At 31.0% G+C, this 17887-nt stretch overlaps 4 protein-coding genes across 6 annotated transcripts; 3 read left to right on the top strand and 1 right to left on the bottom strand.

The window, feature by feature from the left end:
- Positions 1 to 551: 551 nt before the first annotated feature.
- Positions 552 to 2746, top strand: LOC111913653 (magnesium transporter MRS2-4). Its single transcript, XM_023909375.2, has 4 exons — positions 552 to 744; positions 1053 to 1414; positions 1492 to 2234; positions 2335 to 2746. Exons 2-4 carry the CDS (start codon positions 1105 to 1107, stop codon positions 2611 to 2613), a joined length of 1332 nt encoding a protein of 443 aa, XP_023765143.1. The 5' UTR covers positions 552 to 744; positions 1053 to 1104; the 3' UTR covers positions 2614 to 2746.
- A 3046-nt stretch (positions 2747 to 5792) lies between these two features.
- Positions 5793 to 8901, top strand: LOC111913652 (uncharacterized protein At4g06598). Of its 2 annotated transcripts, none has more exons than XM_023909373.3 (5): positions 5793 to 5999; positions 6317 to 6998; positions 7254 to 7329; positions 7420 to 7546; positions 8395 to 8901. In XM_023909373.3, the coding sequence occupies exons 2-5, from the start codon at positions 6334 to 6336 to the stop codon at positions 8598 to 8600; spliced, it is 1074 nt and encodes a 357-aa protein (XP_023765141.1). In that variant the 5' UTR covers positions 5793 to 5999; positions 6317 to 6333; the 3' UTR covers positions 8601 to 8901. The 2 variants fall into 2 exon arrangements, with proteins under 2 accessions (XP_023765141.1, XP_023765142.1); XM_023909374.3 differs by having other exon boundaries at positions 6306 to 6998.
- A 2654-nt stretch (positions 8902 to 11555) lies between these two features.
- Positions 11556 to 12737, top strand: LOC111913651 (uncharacterized). 2 transcript variants are annotated; one of them, XR_002857574.2, is made up of 3 exons: positions 11556 to 11707; positions 12264 to 12447; positions 12591 to 12737. XR_002857574.2 is itself a non-coding variant. In XM_023909372.2 (2 exons), exons 1-2 carry the CDS (start codon positions 11622 to 11624, stop codon positions 12367 to 12369), a joined length of 192 nt encoding a protein of 63 aa, XP_023765140.1. In that variant the 5' UTR covers positions 11556 to 11621; the 3' UTR covers positions 12370 to 12737. The 2 variants fall into 2 exon arrangements, 1 of the variants encoding a protein (XP_023765140.1); XM_023909372.2 differs by having other exon boundaries at positions 12264 to 12737.
- A 1715-nt stretch (positions 12738 to 14452) lies between these two features.
- On the bottom strand, positions 14453 to 17546 carry LOC111913650 (probable magnesium transporter NIPA3). Its single transcript, XM_023909369.2, has 9 exons — positions 16998 to 17546; positions 16226 to 16282; positions 15987 to 16077; positions 15735 to 15895; positions 15466 to 15593; positions 15240 to 15377; positions 15031 to 15123; positions 14847 to 14952; positions 14453 to 14746 (listed from the first exon to the last, which is right to left on the bottom strand). Exons 1-9 carry the CDS (start codon positions 17152 to 17154, stop codon positions 14631 to 14633), a joined length of 1047 nt encoding a protein of 348 aa, XP_023765137.1. The 5' UTR covers positions 17155 to 17546; the 3' UTR covers positions 14453 to 14630.
- Between the last annotated feature and the right edge of the window lie 341 nt (positions 17547 to 17887).

The raw sequence follows: 17887 nt of genomic DNA, 5'->3' as shown, positions 1-17887 counted from the left end.
ACAAGAGGTTTATCGAGGACATATTATTTGCCCTCATATTGAAGAGTCATCTTGAGATTTTGCATCCAATCCATGTAATTTGGACCAACTAGTTTTTATTTGGAGAGGATTCATAGTAGAGTGAAGTTGTGGTCGGTAGATGTTTGAGTAGTAGTAGCTTCTCCTAGAGTATGCATCTATATAAAGAAAGTAATTTTAGTTAGTTGATATAAATTCTTTAATATTTTAAACCGTAATTAATATTTAAGGTTAAAATCCAATATAACAATTCAAAACTAAGAAGAACTGTAATCTTATTGCAAATTTATGAAGATAGGTAAGAAAAATTAATCAATTTCAAATTATGAATCTCCTTAGATCTTTTGAGATGCATGGAATCTTATCAATTTCATCTTTAATCTATCTATGACTTTTGCGAGTAGACTTCTACTTAATTCGTTTGCCGTTTTCAAAATAACCGACTACAACCGGTTTCCTTCTTAAAACAGCCACATAGGCTTTCTGATGTGGTTAAAAGAGGCCACAGCATATGCTTACGCGGCTGGCTTGTAAAAAGAGGGAATATTTGTAGCATGGGAAAGGGTAAAAAGTAAAAACCCTTCGTGGTTTCCTTTTTTGCTTCGGCACGGGAACGACGAAGGGAAGGAAGGAACTACTGTAATCCAAATAATCGCCGGAATCAAAGAGATCAACAAGAAGAAGTGGAACGAGCAACGAAGAACAGCTCATACGTTCATTAATCGGGTAAGTTTTGCGTTTTTTTTTTTTTTTTTTGGTTTCAGTCGTGAAGGAAGAACGAACCGAGATGCAGCCTTTTGTTGTATTTTGGGTTTATCTATATTGATTAATTACGTTTTGAATCACAATTGAACGATTTTCACTGAGTTGATAATTAGGTTTATCTATATTGATCAATTTCTCGTTGTAAGAGTTGATATCTTTACCTAAATATCGCACCTTTTCAATTCTTTTCTTTTATGGTGCTTGTGAAAACCTTTTCTTGATTCTATAATTGATATGGGTATAATCTGTATTTTCCTTAACTTGAACAGAGGATTGAAAATGCTACAAGTAGACAAGTGACCTTCTCCAAAAGAAAAAAAAATGGGGAAGTCGAACCCATTCTCGTTTCGCCGTAGCAGCAGCACAACCAGGCGTCGACGAACAACGAAGAAGGTCGGCGAGTCGCAGCAATCGGCCAACGCGCCGTCACCACCGGCCAACGTCGGGGATGTTGTGGCGGCGAAACCGAAGAAGAAGGCTGGTGGAGCGAGATTGTGGATGCGGTTCGATAGGTCTGGCGAATCTGAGCTTTTCGAGTGTGATAAGAACACCATCATCAAACGGGCGGGTATTCCAGCTAGGGATTTGAGGATTCTTGGCCCTGTTTTCTCTAACTCCTCCAATATCCTTGGTAATCGCTTTGATTTTTAGGGTTTCTTTTCTCTGATAAAATCCATCGATTTACACCTTTACTTATTCACGATACAGCTAGGGAGAAAGCAATGGTTGTTAACCTGGAACACATTAAGGCCATAGTCACAGCAGAAGAAGTCCTTCTACTCGATCCTCTTCGTCAAGAGGTTCTTCCATTTGTGGATCAACTGAGGCATCAACTTTCTCACAAAAACCATGTCAACACTTCTGGTATACAACAAGGTGGACGCCAGCTTGCTTTACGTGATACAGAATCAAACCTCTCAGCTTCTGGAAGATGGCAACCTGTTCCAGAAACTGCTGAAGGTTTGCAAGCCGAGCTTCCATTTGAGTTTCAAGTTCTGGAAATCGCATTAGAGGTAGTGTGTACATATCTGGACTCAAGTGTAGCAGATCTTGAAAGGGACGCTTACCCTGTTCTTGATGAATTAGCTAAGAATGTCAGCACCAAGAATCTTGAACGTGTCAGAAGTTTGAAAAGCAATCTTACTCGTTTGCTTGCAAGGGTACAAAAGGTAAGGGATGAACTTGAACATCTTCTAGATGATGATGAAGATATGACACAGTTGTATCTAACAAGGAAATGGTTACAAAATCAACAAAGTGAGGCTTTGTTGGGAGGTGTTGGGTCAAATAGCTTCCCAAATAATGTCTTACATCTGCGCAGATTAAGCTCTGTAAAAAGTGGAAGTATGTTGACAAGTGGCAATTTGAATGACGATGACGTGGAGGATCTTGAGATGTTGCTTGAGGCTTATTTCATGCAACTTGATGGAACTCGAAACAAGATTTTATCTGTCAGTATCTCTATCTTTTTTGTAATTAAACCAAAATATATTATCCTATGACATCACTCTGTCTAATACAGTACAACCTGTTCTGTTCTGTCCTGTGTAGGTTCGTGAGTACATTGATGACACGGAAGACTATGTGAACATCCAATTGGATAACCAAAGAAATGAGTTAATCCAACTGCAGTTAACATTAACCATAGCTTCATTTGCAATAGCTTTTGAGACTTTAGTGGCTGGATTATTTGGGATGAATATACCATGTCGATTATATGACATTGAAGGAATATTTGAGCCATTTGTTGGAGGCATAACTGCTGCTTCTCTTGTGCTTTTTTTGCTCGTTCTTGGATACGCCAGGTGGAAGAAGCTGCTTGGTTCTTAATAATTTATTATCTTATTATTGGGTTTGAATTTTTGTTTTTGTTTGATATTATCATGTGATGAATGTTATTGATGCCTTTAGTTGGTTACTTTTACTTTTGAATGGTTTAATTAGTGATTTTCTGTTTTTTTTTTTTTTTTAAAGACATACACTCATTCTCACATACAAACACAAATGTAAAGACATACACATATGCAAAACACACACAAAAGATAATTTTTGATAAAAAAACCAACTAAATTTTATACCAAAAAAAGTTCTGCATGCTTAAAAAGTATATTTCTATTTATTGCATTTACCATACACAGGGTGTAAATGTAGTAAATTGCATTAAAGCTGCTGAGCTGGTCTATAAAAAGATCATTATGGGTACATGTTAGGTAAGGGCAATATGGGAAAGTAAAAAAACCTACATTCTTATAAACGACTTCTTAGACAGAATAACACATACAGGGCCCAAATGCATTAAATATTAAAAAACATAATAATAATAATAAAATGATTATTATAAAGTAGATTGGTATTTGTTGTATTTGCCCCATATAGGGCCTAAATGCATTAAATAACGTTGGAGTTTCTATTTAAAGTAGATTGGTATCTTTTGTATTTACCTCTTACCTAACACACACGAAAGTTAAGTTTTGTTAAAAAAACAAAATTTCATACAAAATAATATGCAATCTTATAAAGTAGATTGACAATGGAAGTGCATTTTTGGCAAATTTGATTATGTGTGTAAAAGTATATTGGTATTTATTGCATTTGGCCGATTCATGCTTTAAATGCACTAAATCGCAATATACTTTATTGAATTATTCAAAACTGAAAGTAGTTTTTTGTATTGAAAACTATCATTTTTACCTTTATGGTTGATTTAGTCACTTTGTTCATTTTGTCACTTTAAACCAAACAAAAAAACATTAATTATAATCATAAGAAAAAATCAAAACAGATTCCTCAGAAATGGTCATTTGGTGAATTTGGTGATTTGTGAATTTGGTCATTTGTGTCACTTTAAACCGAACAAAAAAAGCATTATAATGATAAGAAAAACTCAAAACAAATTCTTTAGAAATGGTCATTTGGTCAATTTGTTGATTTTGACCAGTTTTGCTTGTAATAGCATCCTACTTTTGTTACTTTCATTTTCCCGTTTTGGTACAGTTAAAAATGTTACTAATGATATCCATGGTTAAATAAGTTTACATAACTGGTCCATGGTTAAGTAAATGTACAGAAAATTACCATTTTAGACTATTTGGTAAATTTGATCAATTTTGTTCTTTTTTATCATTTGGATGAGTTAAAAATGAACAAAAAAGAACTTTATAATGATATGAAAGACTTATAACATGACGTATAATTATTTTTGGAAAAAAAAATAAAATTAGACTTTTTTGGTCTATTCGACAATTTTTACATTTTTTGTTCTTTTTGGTCCTTTCGACTCGTTAAAAAGGAATAAAAAAACTTTACTAATAATAGAAAGTAGAGGTTTCTTTGTGGTTCCAATAATCATTTTGATTTTTTGGACAAATTTTTCGTTGTTACAATTTTGTTTTGTTATTCTTAATTTGGACCACTTAAATCATATATGTTGAATAAATAGCAATATATTTTATTGAATAAAAATCAAATCAGAAAGTAAAAGTTTTTTTTTTAGTGAAAGAGACCAGTTTTACTTTTTTGGTCAATTTTATGATTTTGACTGGTTTTGGTTGTTATTTTATGATTATGTCATTGTTATTATTTTATATCATTTATTAAGCTAACACATATCCTCAAAAGCAACTTATTATGGTTACAATTTTTTATGTTGATTTTGAGACCATTGTAGTAGTTTTTTTTAAATATAATGTACTAATAAAATAAATTAAAAATATAGTATCACAAAGAAACGAAGGTGTGTTGCTATTTTTTGCATTAAACTTGATAAATTTTTTTTTCTATTCGGCTTTCAGCATATATGGTTTATTTCCAATTTTTACAAAAAGTATACTAGTTTTTATCTTTAAAAAAAATAGTTAAGTTTTTAAAACTTAAAATCTAGAAAATTGTGAAAACACTACATTAGTATTCTCTTTGTCTGGTTATATACAAACATCATTTTTGTTTGCTTGTAATTTCTTTCTTTCTAAAAAAGTAAATTGTTGTGGTGTTTAGAGATAAGTGCTCAATACGTTTTCTCTTTGCTTGTAATTGCTTTCTTTCTAAAAGAAGTAAAAGTTGAAATATTTACAGCTGTAATCAAAATTTCAAAGTTGTGGGAATGTGTAAATTGTTATAACTATAGGGGCTGATATTGTAGTTGAGCTCAAACTCTAGGGAGGCAAATGTAATAAACCAACTAAGCATTCTTCCTTTGCTTGCAACCTGCCAATTTTACAGCTTGCAAACTTGCAAGTGGACAAAAAGTGTGGTGGATTTCATGATTTTTGTTTACTTTTTCTGTAATTCACAAAATTTTAAAATAAATAATAGTACAGATTTTATTTTATTTTTAGCTAAACATTCATTTTTTCAATTATAATATTATATAGAGAAAATACCAAATATAACCATTTTTCTTAATAATTTGCTAAAAGTAACCAAAAATTTAGCATCTCAAAATAGCCATCAAATTTGAAATGACAAATTGCAAAATGCTGGAAAATTAAAATTTAATTTCTCTTTTTCTATATTTTACACATTTTCTTTATAAAATATTTTTCGACCTAAAACTCCATTATCATAATATGAAACTTCACTTTATTGAGAATATAATTTTTGAAGATCCCTACTACACCAAATAATATTTTCTTGATAAAAAAATACGATTTTCGTAGAAACAATTTCATAGTACACAATGTATAGCATTTTGTAATGGATCCTAGTAATATGTGGTTATATTTAAGAACATGGTTAATATTTTATTATTATTCTACAAATAATTAAGAAAGATGATTATTTTTGTCAAGTTTATCAATTATATATCTTGATCTTAAAATAAAACTGTAATATATAATCTAAAATATCTATTTTGGTACATAATTTCAAAAAAGTATTCTGAAATATCATTTCCCTATAAAAGTTTATTTTATTATTTTATTAATATATTATTAGTATTATTATTATTTTTGTAAATGAGATAGTATTATTAGGAGGAGGTAATAATAAATAAGAAAAAGGCAAAAAGGTGTAAAAACAAGAACATCTCATCTTGGGTTGTCAAACCCGAGCTTTATTCATCAAGCAAGTCAACGAGAAAGGAAGGATTCGTAAGACGAAGAAAACCCTAATCATCAAAAATTAGGACAAGAAGGAACTCTGCTTCGATTCGATTTGTAATCTTCGTTTTTATCTGATCACATTGCCTATTCTTGAATATCTTTACTGCGTGTATAGAGGTAATTACGGGTTAATTTCCCGTCAAAATTTTTGCTGATTCTGAGCTTTCAATTATTCATCTTTCGGATAATGTAGGTGAAGGGGAGTTCATCAGTATTTGTTTTTTTTTTAATTGATTGATTGTTGCGATAGGACACATAAGAGTTGTAGGAGTAACATGTAAGGAAAAAATGAATTGCTCGATAAGAATTTATTTTGACTTGATTTTTTTGTGATTAGAAGTGTCGTAAATGGTTTGTGATGTTTTCTAAGGGATTACTTCCAAATCTGGATGCTGCTTTCTATTTCTATTGAATTGGTTTCAGTTTTTTTGCAGGGATCTGTACTCTAACAATGGCGAACTCCAAGGGTCCTTCAACAATGAGAAGTATGATGTACACTGGAAAAAACCCTTTACTTCCCCCTAAAAGTCCATTTCCAAGCATTGCTCCATCATATGCAGATTATGTCTCAAATCCTGCTGTTGCCCCAAAAGGTCCACCAAAATACAGAGATGCAAATTCACATCAACGAACCTCATCTGAAAGCTTTCTGATAGAAGAACAACCTTCTTGGCTTGATGATCTTCTTAATGAACCAGAATCACCTGTAAGAAGAGGGCATAGACGTTCATCAAGTGACTCTTTTACATACATGGAAGCAGCTAATGCTGTTTTTAACAACGAATATAGAGCACAAAATGATTACAGATTGAGAAACTTGGGTTCTGTTCCTTCATGGGGACCTCAAGATTTTGATATTTATAAAGATTCACGAAATCCTCCTTTTTATGGGGAACATAATGTGTTGATGAAAAATAAGAATCGGGCATGGGATCCTTCACAAAATGCATTAACACATTCTAATGCTTCAAGGGAGCATGATGGGAATACCTCAATAGCAAGTGAGAAGAAAGATGCAGTTGAATCTGTTAGACAAGATGGAGATAGTTCTGAAAGAAAGGATTCTTCTATCAACAAACCTTCTGCATCAGAAACAGACACAAAACGTGCCAAACAGTAAGCAAATTTTTTTCTCTCTTTTGTTACTTTCCCATCTTGATTACAGTTATTCATGCTCATGTAATTAAGTAAAACTATATATCTGGGAATTTGGATTCTAGAAATCAAGTTGTTTTTCATCTTTATGACTCTAGAAACTAAGCGAAGTTGTTCTAGAAATCAATGGATTTCTCACTCTTTTTGTCAAGATGATATCTTTTATCTGGTTTTCATATGAGATAAATGGCTCATCTAATAATCAACTTGATACAGGCAATTTGCTCAACGTTCACGGGTAAGGAAGCTTCAGTACATTGCTGAGCTGGAAAAAAATGTACAGGCTTTACAGGTATAGATTAGAAATGTTAAAAAAAAGAAAAGTTTTTATTAATATTTTATTGATTTCAACCAGGTCATGTTATATATTTTGTGACTGTAGGCAGAGGGTTCGGAGGTGTCTGCTGAGGTGGAATTTCTGAATCAGCAAAGTCTTATTCTGGGCATGGAAAATAAAGCACTGAAACAACGGTTGGAGAGTCTGGCTCAAGAGCAACTGATTAAATACAGTAAGTTTCTACACATGTTTAATAGTATAATTACAAGAAATACTTTGGAAAATTTAACATTGAAAATGGAATATAAAGAGACAATCTTGGTTAATGTTTTGGGAATGAATTGGAACCTATGAAAGGAATTGGAATATGAAGGAATTGTAACATGTCACAGGAAATTGAATGGAATTCGTTAATAATAACTAAATACTAGTTTTTAAGTTTTCATTTATGGTTAAAAATTATTATATATATATATATATATATATATATATATATATATATATATATATATATATATATATATATATATATATATGATGAGGGTATTTTGGTCTTTTGAAAAAGAAAGAATGGAGTTGAATTGAAATCCTTCCACCCTTCCATAGGAATGGTGAAATCCATCAAACATGGAACTTGAAGGATTCTGATGGAACTGAATTCCGTTCATTTGGCAACCAAACACGCCATGGAATGGAATCTTGAATTGCAATTCTGTCGGATTCCGGTGGAATCCGATGGAAACTCAAGATTCAGTTCCATGGTGTGTTTGGTTGCTAAATGGATGGAATTCAATTCCCTCGGAATCCTTCAAATTCCATGTTTGATGGATTTCACCATTCCTATGGAAGGGTGGAAGGATTTCAATTCAATTTCGTTCTTTCTTTTTCAAAAGACCAAAATACCCTCATCCTATATATATATTGAAATAAATAAAAACACAAATTTAATTATATACAATTACAATAAACAAAAGTTATTGATATTCCAATCCCTTTAACAGATTCCATTCTACAAACCAAATGAATGAACAATGAAGGGGTTTAATTAAATGTTTGAAAACTAACAACTTATTTTGTCAGTGGAACATGAAGTTCTTGAGAGAGAGATTGGAAGACTGCGAGCCTTGTATCAACACCAGCAACAACCACAGCAGGCGGTGCCGCCTCCCAACCACCGGAGAACCGCCAGCAAGGACAAACTTGATTCCCAATTCGCAAACCTTTCTTTGAAAAAAGACTCTGGCTCTTCTTCTACACGTGATGTTTCGGGCCCACTTCACATATGAAGCCTGAAGCTTTTCTTTCCTTCATGAATGGCTAAAAACAAAACAAGTATTTGCAGGTTTTTTCATTAGCTTCTTCATCTTCTCAAGTCTCAACCCTTTTCCTTTTGTGTATTTGGTTTCTGTTTCTGTTATTATTTAATTATGCTAATTTAGTGTATTTTGGTCTCTGCACCTGGTAGTAGTCTGGGAATATATTTATATCCCAGTTGGAGACTCACCGGAGGTGGTAACTTTAGAATATGATAAAACATTTCATTGACTTTTATTATTATTATTATTATTGAACTTAGTTTTGTGCAAATATTGTTTGGGAATCTGTTTAATTATTACTTAATAATGAACGCTCTCTTTGTAATGTTTTTTTTTCTTAATGGTCTTTCTCAATTGAATCCCTTATTACTATTCGCATCTGATCTGGTGTGCAAAAGACGTAAATGCCCTTTTTATCCTTATATGAAATAGTTCATAGCAGTCTACATTTTCTAGGAAATCTGTAAACATTTTTAAGTTGTGTGTGACTATTCGTTATCTTTATAAACAACTTTTTCTGAATAATTTATCTATAAACTAGAAATCACATAAATCTTTTATTATTTCTCACTTACTACCTTATGTAAGTAATATATAAATATAATAAACAATGTATCCGTTGTAATTTTCGAACGTGTAGTTGGATATATAATTACTTTATAGCTTAGATGTTAATTAATGTAACATCAATGCAATATCTAACTAAGTTTTCTTTATATGTATATTTCAGACTAAACAATGTACATTTTAAGATGACTTTATATCAATCAATATTACAATATTGATTCAAAATTTTATATATCGGACAAATTTTTTCATGAATTGCAATTTAGGACAACCAATAACTACAACTTATTTAAAGAGATAATATGGTTATACACTCTTCTTCAAGTGATCTTAACCTCCCAAAGTAACATATACAAATAAATAAATAAGCCATTTAGAAGATACAAGTGTCATATTGAAGCTAAGTTTTCAAGGTTTAGAGTGAAAAAAACTTGTCTGGAATATAAATTTTCCATAACATTTCTAGTAATAATTTATTTAGTATGATATGATATGATATTGTTTATTATACTCGATAAAGTTTCTTACGTATACATCTACTTTATTTGAAAAGAATTGTTTAAGAGACAATTAAGCTAACAATACAATTTCAAATTTATTGTACTGTTCAATCTAAACAAATTCTTATATGTACTTTTGATTTTGGCTCCTTGGAGTCGATTATGATCGATTAATCGTTGTTTTATTAGTTACTCTAATTTTAAATTATATTTGTTATTTCATCAAATCTAAGTATGAGTACAATCATCAAGAAAAAATAGTTTGCTAGTATATATGAGATATGCAAAAGTTGGAAAAAAAATTAAGAACATATTGTAAATGTTTTTTTTTTTTTTTATTTAATTTGGAAAAAAAATCTTATAAACCATTATAGAAAAAAGTCTTAAAAAAGTTATAGACAAATAAATTTGTAAAAAAAAATTAAGACCAATTCATAACAAAATTTAAATTTAGACCAAATTTGTTTTAAAAATCAAGTCACAATTGTAAAATTTGAAAAAATGGTTTAGATAACATGTAAGCATACAACATGAGTTGGTTACTATTTTAAAACATAAAATCAATTATTCAGACAACTTTTAAGTTGGTCTTTAAAAAACCAATGGGTTCTCTGTTTTTTTATAATATATCTATCCTCCTTTAATTTTATATCTACACTTTAATAACAAATTTTTTAACATGAGGTTACTATCTTAAAAAAAAATCAAAAATCAAATTATATAATATAAAAATCACAATATTTTCGTTAAATTATTAAGGGATATATACAGTAAAGTCTCAATATTTTCATCGATTTGACAAGAAAATCCTAAACTTTATTTTTTTGACAGTAAAGTCCAAATTACCGGCAATTTTTAACACTTGTACCATTTTTTCCCGATTAGCTGGTAATTAGGACTTTTTTGTCAAAAAAATATAGTTTAAGACTTTCTTGTCAAATCATTAATTAGGACTTTACTGTAAAAAAAAATAAAGTTTAGGACTTTCTTGTCAAATCGTTGAAAATATTGGGACTTTAGTGTATATATAATTTTTTTGTGGTTAAAAATTTAATTGTATGATACTCTTTAAGCATAAAAGTTATTGAAACCTTCTCTAATCAGCTACATCCTATTGAAATCCTTAAGGTTTGCTTTTTGTTAAATCATTTTTTTAATCTCAACAAACCGATATTGAAAAAAACTAGAGATAATCAAGAAAGAAAGAAAGAACCAGAATTGTGTTGGCTTTTTGCAGTCCTAAAAATGGAGAAATAAGAAACTGAAAAAAACGAAATTGCCCTGACTTTATACAAACACAAACAACACATGCCTAGTCAAAATGGTGTGAATGTGGAGAAGGGAAAGAAGGATAATTTCGTTTTTTTCGATTTCTTATTTCTCCATTTTTAGGACTGCAAAAAGCCAATACAACCTTGGTTCTTTCTTTCTTGATTATCTCTATTTTTTTTCAATGTCAGTTTGTTGAGATTAAAAAAACGATTTAACAAGAAGCAGATGTTAAAGATTTCAATAGGATCTAGCTGATTAGAGAATGTTTCAATAACTCTTATGCTTAAAGAGTATCATACAATTAAATTTCTAACAAAAAAAAATTATATATATACACTAAAGTCTCAATATTTTCAACGATTTGACTAGAAAGTTCTAAACTTTATTCTTTTGACAGTAAAGTCCCAATTGACAATTTAATAAGAAAGTTCTAAACTTTATTTTTTTGACAAAAAAGTCCTAATTATCGGCTAACCGGGAAAAAAAGGGTAAAAGTGTAAAAAAATAAAATAAATAAATAATAATAATAATAATAAAAATAAAAATAAAAAATAAAAAATAAAAAATTTAGGAGTAATCGATGAAAATATTGAACTTTGATAGTCCTAAAATCGCCATCTTTACCGAAACCACTAGCAAGCAATATTCAAAGATGGCACGGGAGATCAAAGAACCCTGCAAGAAGGAAGCCTGCGACATTCAAGCTTGTCTCTCCAAGAACAACTTTCTTCCCCAAAGGTACGCAATTCACCCTTTCCTTTTTGCTCAATTTGATTCTCGAAAACACCATTTTACTTCACCTAGGATGTACGATCATTTTCACAATAGCTGTGGCGTTAATTTCATGTTACCACTTACTTTGTGTGATTGATTCAAACTCCCTTTTGGGACGTGAATCGCAAAAAATCGTAATTGATTTCTTTGTTCTGCTTATATCGAATTGGTAGGTTAGAATTGGACATATACTAATATATTTCACTTCATCTATGCTTCAAACAACGCATTTTTTTTTTGGGATTAAGGGCGTATTTAAGATCATATTCGAACCTAGAAGTAGTTATTTTTTAAATTTGATTTTGTTTCCGAAAAATTGAAGTCATAATAGAAGTATATAATAGTTACTTTTAGATGGAATTCAATCAAAATGAACCAAGATTGTATTGAATTCATCCAACACTAGTGTTCCTTTATCAAAGATGTATCCAGAAATTTTAGCTATCTCTGCTATTATGCATGATTAAATTGCTCACTGTGTTGCATCTTGATGTTGATAATGCACTTCTGATTGTAACAGGTGTATCAGAGTTATTCAATTACTACAATCATGCTGTGAGCAATGCGAGAATAAATCAACTCATTGTGGCTCTGTTTCTGGTCTCTTAAAGCAAATAAACAAGTGATGTGTGACCTGAAAACAAAAGGGTATAAGGAAATGAAATCTTTTTTTCTTTTTTGAGAAAGAGTAAAAGATCTTATAGGTAATTTCAACTCTTTTTCATGCTTTGTGATACTAAATATTATGTATCCCACTATCCTATAGTTACAAGAAGATAAATCAACTCAATGTTGATCACTGTGATAATTCAGTTCAGTTGTTGAATTTTGGCTGCAAAAACTGCAGGAATAAATGATGACACACTCATTCTTAACATTGGTCGTGCTAGAGATTGGAGTCTGTGTTAATGCTGTAATCTGTATTCAAGAAATCTTTAAATAACTTGTACATTTATTAATTATATAGTTACATGCTATATCTAGGTTAACTAAATTACAGTTTTGGTCCCTGTGGTTGTGTACACTTCTCTGCAAGTTTGGTCCTAGTTTTTGAAATTTGACACCACTGACCCTCATGATTGGCAAACGGCAAACCCATCGGTTTTGGTTCTCTAGGCTAACATTGTTGTATTTTTCTGTTAATTTCAATAGAAAAAAGTTTTTTTTTTTTTTTTGCCCTTGGACCAAATTTGTTAAAAGCTACTAACTAGATGGACCATTTCTGACAAAAAAAATTAAGAACTCTGAATTAAAACATGGTGGGCTTGGTCGGAGTGGACTTATTATTTATTTAATAATAGAAAAAGACAAAACCGGGGCATTTTAGGCTTGACGTACTAGCTGAAAAACTAGCTGTTAAATAAAAAACTAGCTGATAGATGAAAAACTAACTGATAAAAAATGACATTTGGTAAAACTAGCTGAAAAATGTTAAATGATATAAAAGGACATTTAAAAGAATGTGTTTTTATAATTAATTAAGGGCATATTTGAAATTTTTTTTAAAAAACTCATAAAAAGCTAGTCTAAGTAGCTTTTTAAAAAGTTAGCTTATAAGCTATTTTTTGGCTTACCAAACATAACAACCTAAAAAAGTTCGAAAAATAAGTTAACTTTTTAGCTAGCTGTAGCGCGTCACAGAGAGTCTTAATCTGTGCATGCGTACTTAACAAACTTATATATCGATGGTAACAAATGGAGGGACCATTGTTGATGGATTTGCCAACAATGAGGATCATTGATTTCAAATTTCGAAAACTAGGACCAATCCTACAAAAGGGTGTATATCTCAAAACCAAAACCGCAATTTACTCTATAAGTTATGTTTTGTTTCTAACCGTACTAGTTTTCCATGTATGGATTAGTGATCCTCTAAACGTATTTTAGTTTATGTTTACCTGTTTTAGTTTTAATTGGATTATTGAATAAGTCACAAGAGCTATTTACTAATATGATCATAAAAGGACAAGTTTATATTTCAAGATATCCATATTTTTGGAGATTTTAAAAAGGATAATGGCATAAACAAGTAACAAATTATCCAAATTATCCAAAGTGTTAAAAATAAAATTGAACTAAATAAATGTTATCATAAAATAATATACTTTTATTTTTGTTTTTTAAATACCGTTGTAACTTGTAAGTGGGAGAACCTACTAATCTCTATTACAATGGTATTTTAAAAACAAAAGTTACCTTATGACAACATTTATTTAGTTTAATAGTATTTTTAAAACAATTTTAGATATTTTGTTACTTATTTATGTCATTATCATTTTTTAAAAAATAATCACTTTTTCGGTAAATGTTTGCGTCAATCAACAAAATTCTCCATAAAAAACTTTTACATTTTAATAAACAATTTTTGACATAGAAAATATAAAAAAAAAAACATTGATATTCTTTCATTAACAAGTTCATAAAAAAATTACAAAAAGAAAAAAAATAACTTTATGATATTTAAGTGTCATTCTACTTCTTGTTTGTATTAACAGTTGCATGGGAAACGTCAAGTTCATAAATGTAAAAGTACATTGCTATCTTTTACATTTAGTCCTAAATTTTTTTAGCATACTTGGGATTCTTCCTTCAAGTCAGTAATCAAACACAACAATAATCAACCAAAAAAAAAAAAAACAAAAACCCTTTTCTTCTTTGACATCAAGATTCAGGGTTATTAAAGATTGGACATTTCTAAGAGATGAAACATGAAGGAAAATGGGATACATTTTGTATAACCAAATGTGGTTTACAATTACATTAGAAAGTCCCCAATTCCCAAAACTAATATCTTCCTAGCTAAACAAGAGATCCATGGTGTACAATTACCTCTGTATCCATGGAGAGAAGGTGGAAAAATTGTACACATATGAGCAAAAAAAATACATTATGGAGACCTCATACAACTTGTGTCTTGTCTTCTCAAAGGGATGCTTTCTTGATCTATACCATCTTCTTCATCATCCATATGCTTCAATGATCGTATTGATAGAGGTATTTGACCTATATAATCAAGATTTGACCATGGTCAACATAATTTGAAACCAATATGCAAAAATCTAGTTCACAAATCTTTATCTTTATGGGAAGTAAAGCAACATACCATCAACCATGTCTTTGGTTTTGTGAAGAAGGAAGGTTCCAGAAAGAATTGTCACAAAACCACAAAGTTCAGTGATAATCTGGGTTGGATTCTGCCTATCCCAATCCTGTTGTAAACATAGATAAAAAGACATAAATACCCTTTTCATGTTTGTCTACCAAAGTCAATTTACTTTAAGAATTACCTTAAACATGATCACACTTGCCAAGATTGTAAGAGATGTGAACATAACATAGTAAATTGGGGAGACAACAGCAGTATTAAATGTGTCAAGTGCCTGAAAGTCAATATCAATTCCCAAAAGGGTGAAATTTTAAGACATTTTACTTTGAAAAATTATATACAATGTTGTAATAATAATAAATAGATCAATAAAAGTACATTTGTTGTTACCTTGTTTAAATAATTCATTTGAGTGATGACACAAAGCAAAACAATGAAGGTAAAAGCCCATGTTTGGGGGTATACTAACTGATTCATTCCTGATAAAGTTAGCTTCAAAGCAATACCTATAGCTTTCACACTCATAACCTAAAAAAAAATAATTATGAAATAAACACGATGAATGACAATATCCATATGAAAAAAAAAGAGTTAGAAAATATACAAAGATACATACCGATAAAGAACCTACTAGTGAACAAACTCCAATGTAGCACATTATATGTGTTTGACCATATGAGGGTATATAGTGAAATACAAGTATAAAAACAGCTATCAACACCATTACTGCATATAGAAGAAAAGCTGCAGAAAGAATAACAATAATGTAAAAAAGAAAGGAAGAATAACAGAAAAAGACTTGTGCTTTGTACTTTGTAGTAGTTTTATGTGTTTTTCCCAAAAAAGTTGAAAAATTAAAGGAGGAAGATATTAAGATTTAGATACCTGGCTCAGTGGCAAGATCCCATACTTCTGTGACTGATTCAATAGGGCGTTCTTGAGGAGCATGTAGAACGATTGTGATGGACCCCACAACACATAGAACACAACCAAGAATTCCAAAAATGTGTAGCTTTTCTCGTAGTATAATATGTGCAAGAACAGCACTGCAATATTTGATACTTATTGATGTTTAATAATCATATAAATATTCGTATAAATATAATCAGATCATGTAGAGTTTGAGTTTTTTCATGCCTTATAATAATGCTGAGTGCCCCAAGAGGAGTCACCAAAATAGCTGGTGCAAATGCATATGCTGCAAAATTTGCAATTTCTCCAACAATCACTGTTGTGAAATTCAATAAAAGTGTCAATAGGATTATGACTTAATCTGTTAAGCTATATAAGTGTTTCTTTTTGATCTTACAGAGAAAGTTAACTGTTTACAAATTTGCCCTCAGTGTAAAGTTTTAAACAACAAGAAACATACTCACTCGTTATCAAGCCTATCCACCATAGAGGCTCGTATAAGTATGAATATCCTCCACTTCCTGAGAAAAAAAGGTAGAGTTTTGTTAGTTGGATAGTGATTTGACTGTTATAAGAAGCATATGCTATAAGTAATATAAATCACATGCATCCAGAAAGCTAATTTGTATGGTGGAAACTGGAATGGGATACTGGAATCTGAAATGGTAAGTTATAAAGAAGGTGATAACTTAAATAGAAAAAGAAAGAGCTTCAAAGCATCTCCATTGTTAGGGAGCTTTGAACTTAGAATTCTCAAACCAAATGGATAGCCCTCAAGTATTTTGATTGGCATCAATCACGACTTGAAACAATCACCCATTTTAATTTCAACAATATCAACCTTTGAAAGGTGGAGTGAACTCAATTTTTAAAAATCTGTCGAACTTCATGATGATTAGGTCATCTGCAAATCGCAAATGAGAGGATAACATCTATGAAACTTTCTAGTGGTGTCAACAATGGAAGCATAAATTACGATTCGGAAAGTAAAAGGGCCGATCGGTAATAATTGCCCTTGTCAGATCGACACGAAAGTAAACCAGAAGATCATTCAGATCTGTGGACTGTATCATGGATTCGAAGTCCAACATTTCCCATTTGAAGTAAAAAGAAGTCCATAACTAATGAAGACTTAATTAACCTGGGCGCAGAATAAATCACAGTGAAGTTGAAAGAAATGATAATCGTTGCTTGAATCAAAAGCAAATTGAAACAAATCGTGAGATGTGTAACCACCTGCTCTAATACCAGAGGCGCCTGCTTTCTTAAGACCCTTTTTCTTAATAATGAAGCTAGCACCAATGAACAAACTGGAAGACAATGCTAAAACCAAACCCTTAATATTATCCGCAGACATGCCCCTGTAAGCATCCTTCCAGCTGTGTGAGGCCATTCAACATCAAAATCCAGAAAACCCTACTATCGTTTTGCTTTTTGTCTTTCACGACTCCATTTTCTTGAAGAAAAGGTCAAATTTGAGCAGAAATTGGAGAAAAAAAGTTGTTGGGAGTGAGAAATTGATAGCAGGGTGTTGGATTAAGAAGGTTTTATGAGAGATCTAGCGGGTTCAACTTGAAGTTGAGTTAGGTGGCAACAGCTGGAGTGTGGGGATGTGATAAGGGCTTTGCATCAGATCGGGGAAGAGATGAAGATTAGTGCAAAATTTGGATTGGATTTGATTTTTGGAAAAGCAAAAGTATACGTTTTGGGGAGGGGAAGGGAAGAAAGAAGATCCACGTCTCATCCGTTTATGCTCTCTCCTCTAACTTCTCTATCAACTTTTGATGGTGGGATGATATTCAAATAAATATAACAAAAGATGTTAATTTTGTTATATTTAACATAAACATTATGGGAAATTGTATATTTAAGGTATTGATTGAGTTACATTTATGGGTGAGCACGGTGTGATTCGGTGCGGTTATTAGTCGAAACCTCACTACTAACCATAAATGCGGTTAATCCATTTTCAAAACTGCTTGATGCAGTTATTTTTACGGTGCGGTTAGGCGGTTATTTTTGCGGTGCAGTTTTGTTTTTCCTGTGTTGCGGTTATTAACCGCATGATTTGGTGCGGTTATTTTGTGTAGTTTTTAACCATAATTTAGAGCTCAAACGGTTTTAAA

Source organism: Lactuca sativa, chromosome 7 (genome assembly GCF_002870075.4).
Source record: "Lactuca sativa cultivar Salinas chromosome 7, Lsat_Salinas_v11, whole genome shotgun sequence".
NCBI lineage: Eukaryota > Viridiplantae > Streptophyta > Magnoliopsida > Asterales > Asteraceae > Lactuca > Lactuca sativa.
The sequence above is the reverse complement of the archived record's forward strand: the minus strand, read 5'-3'. Positions and strand labels throughout refer to the sequence as shown.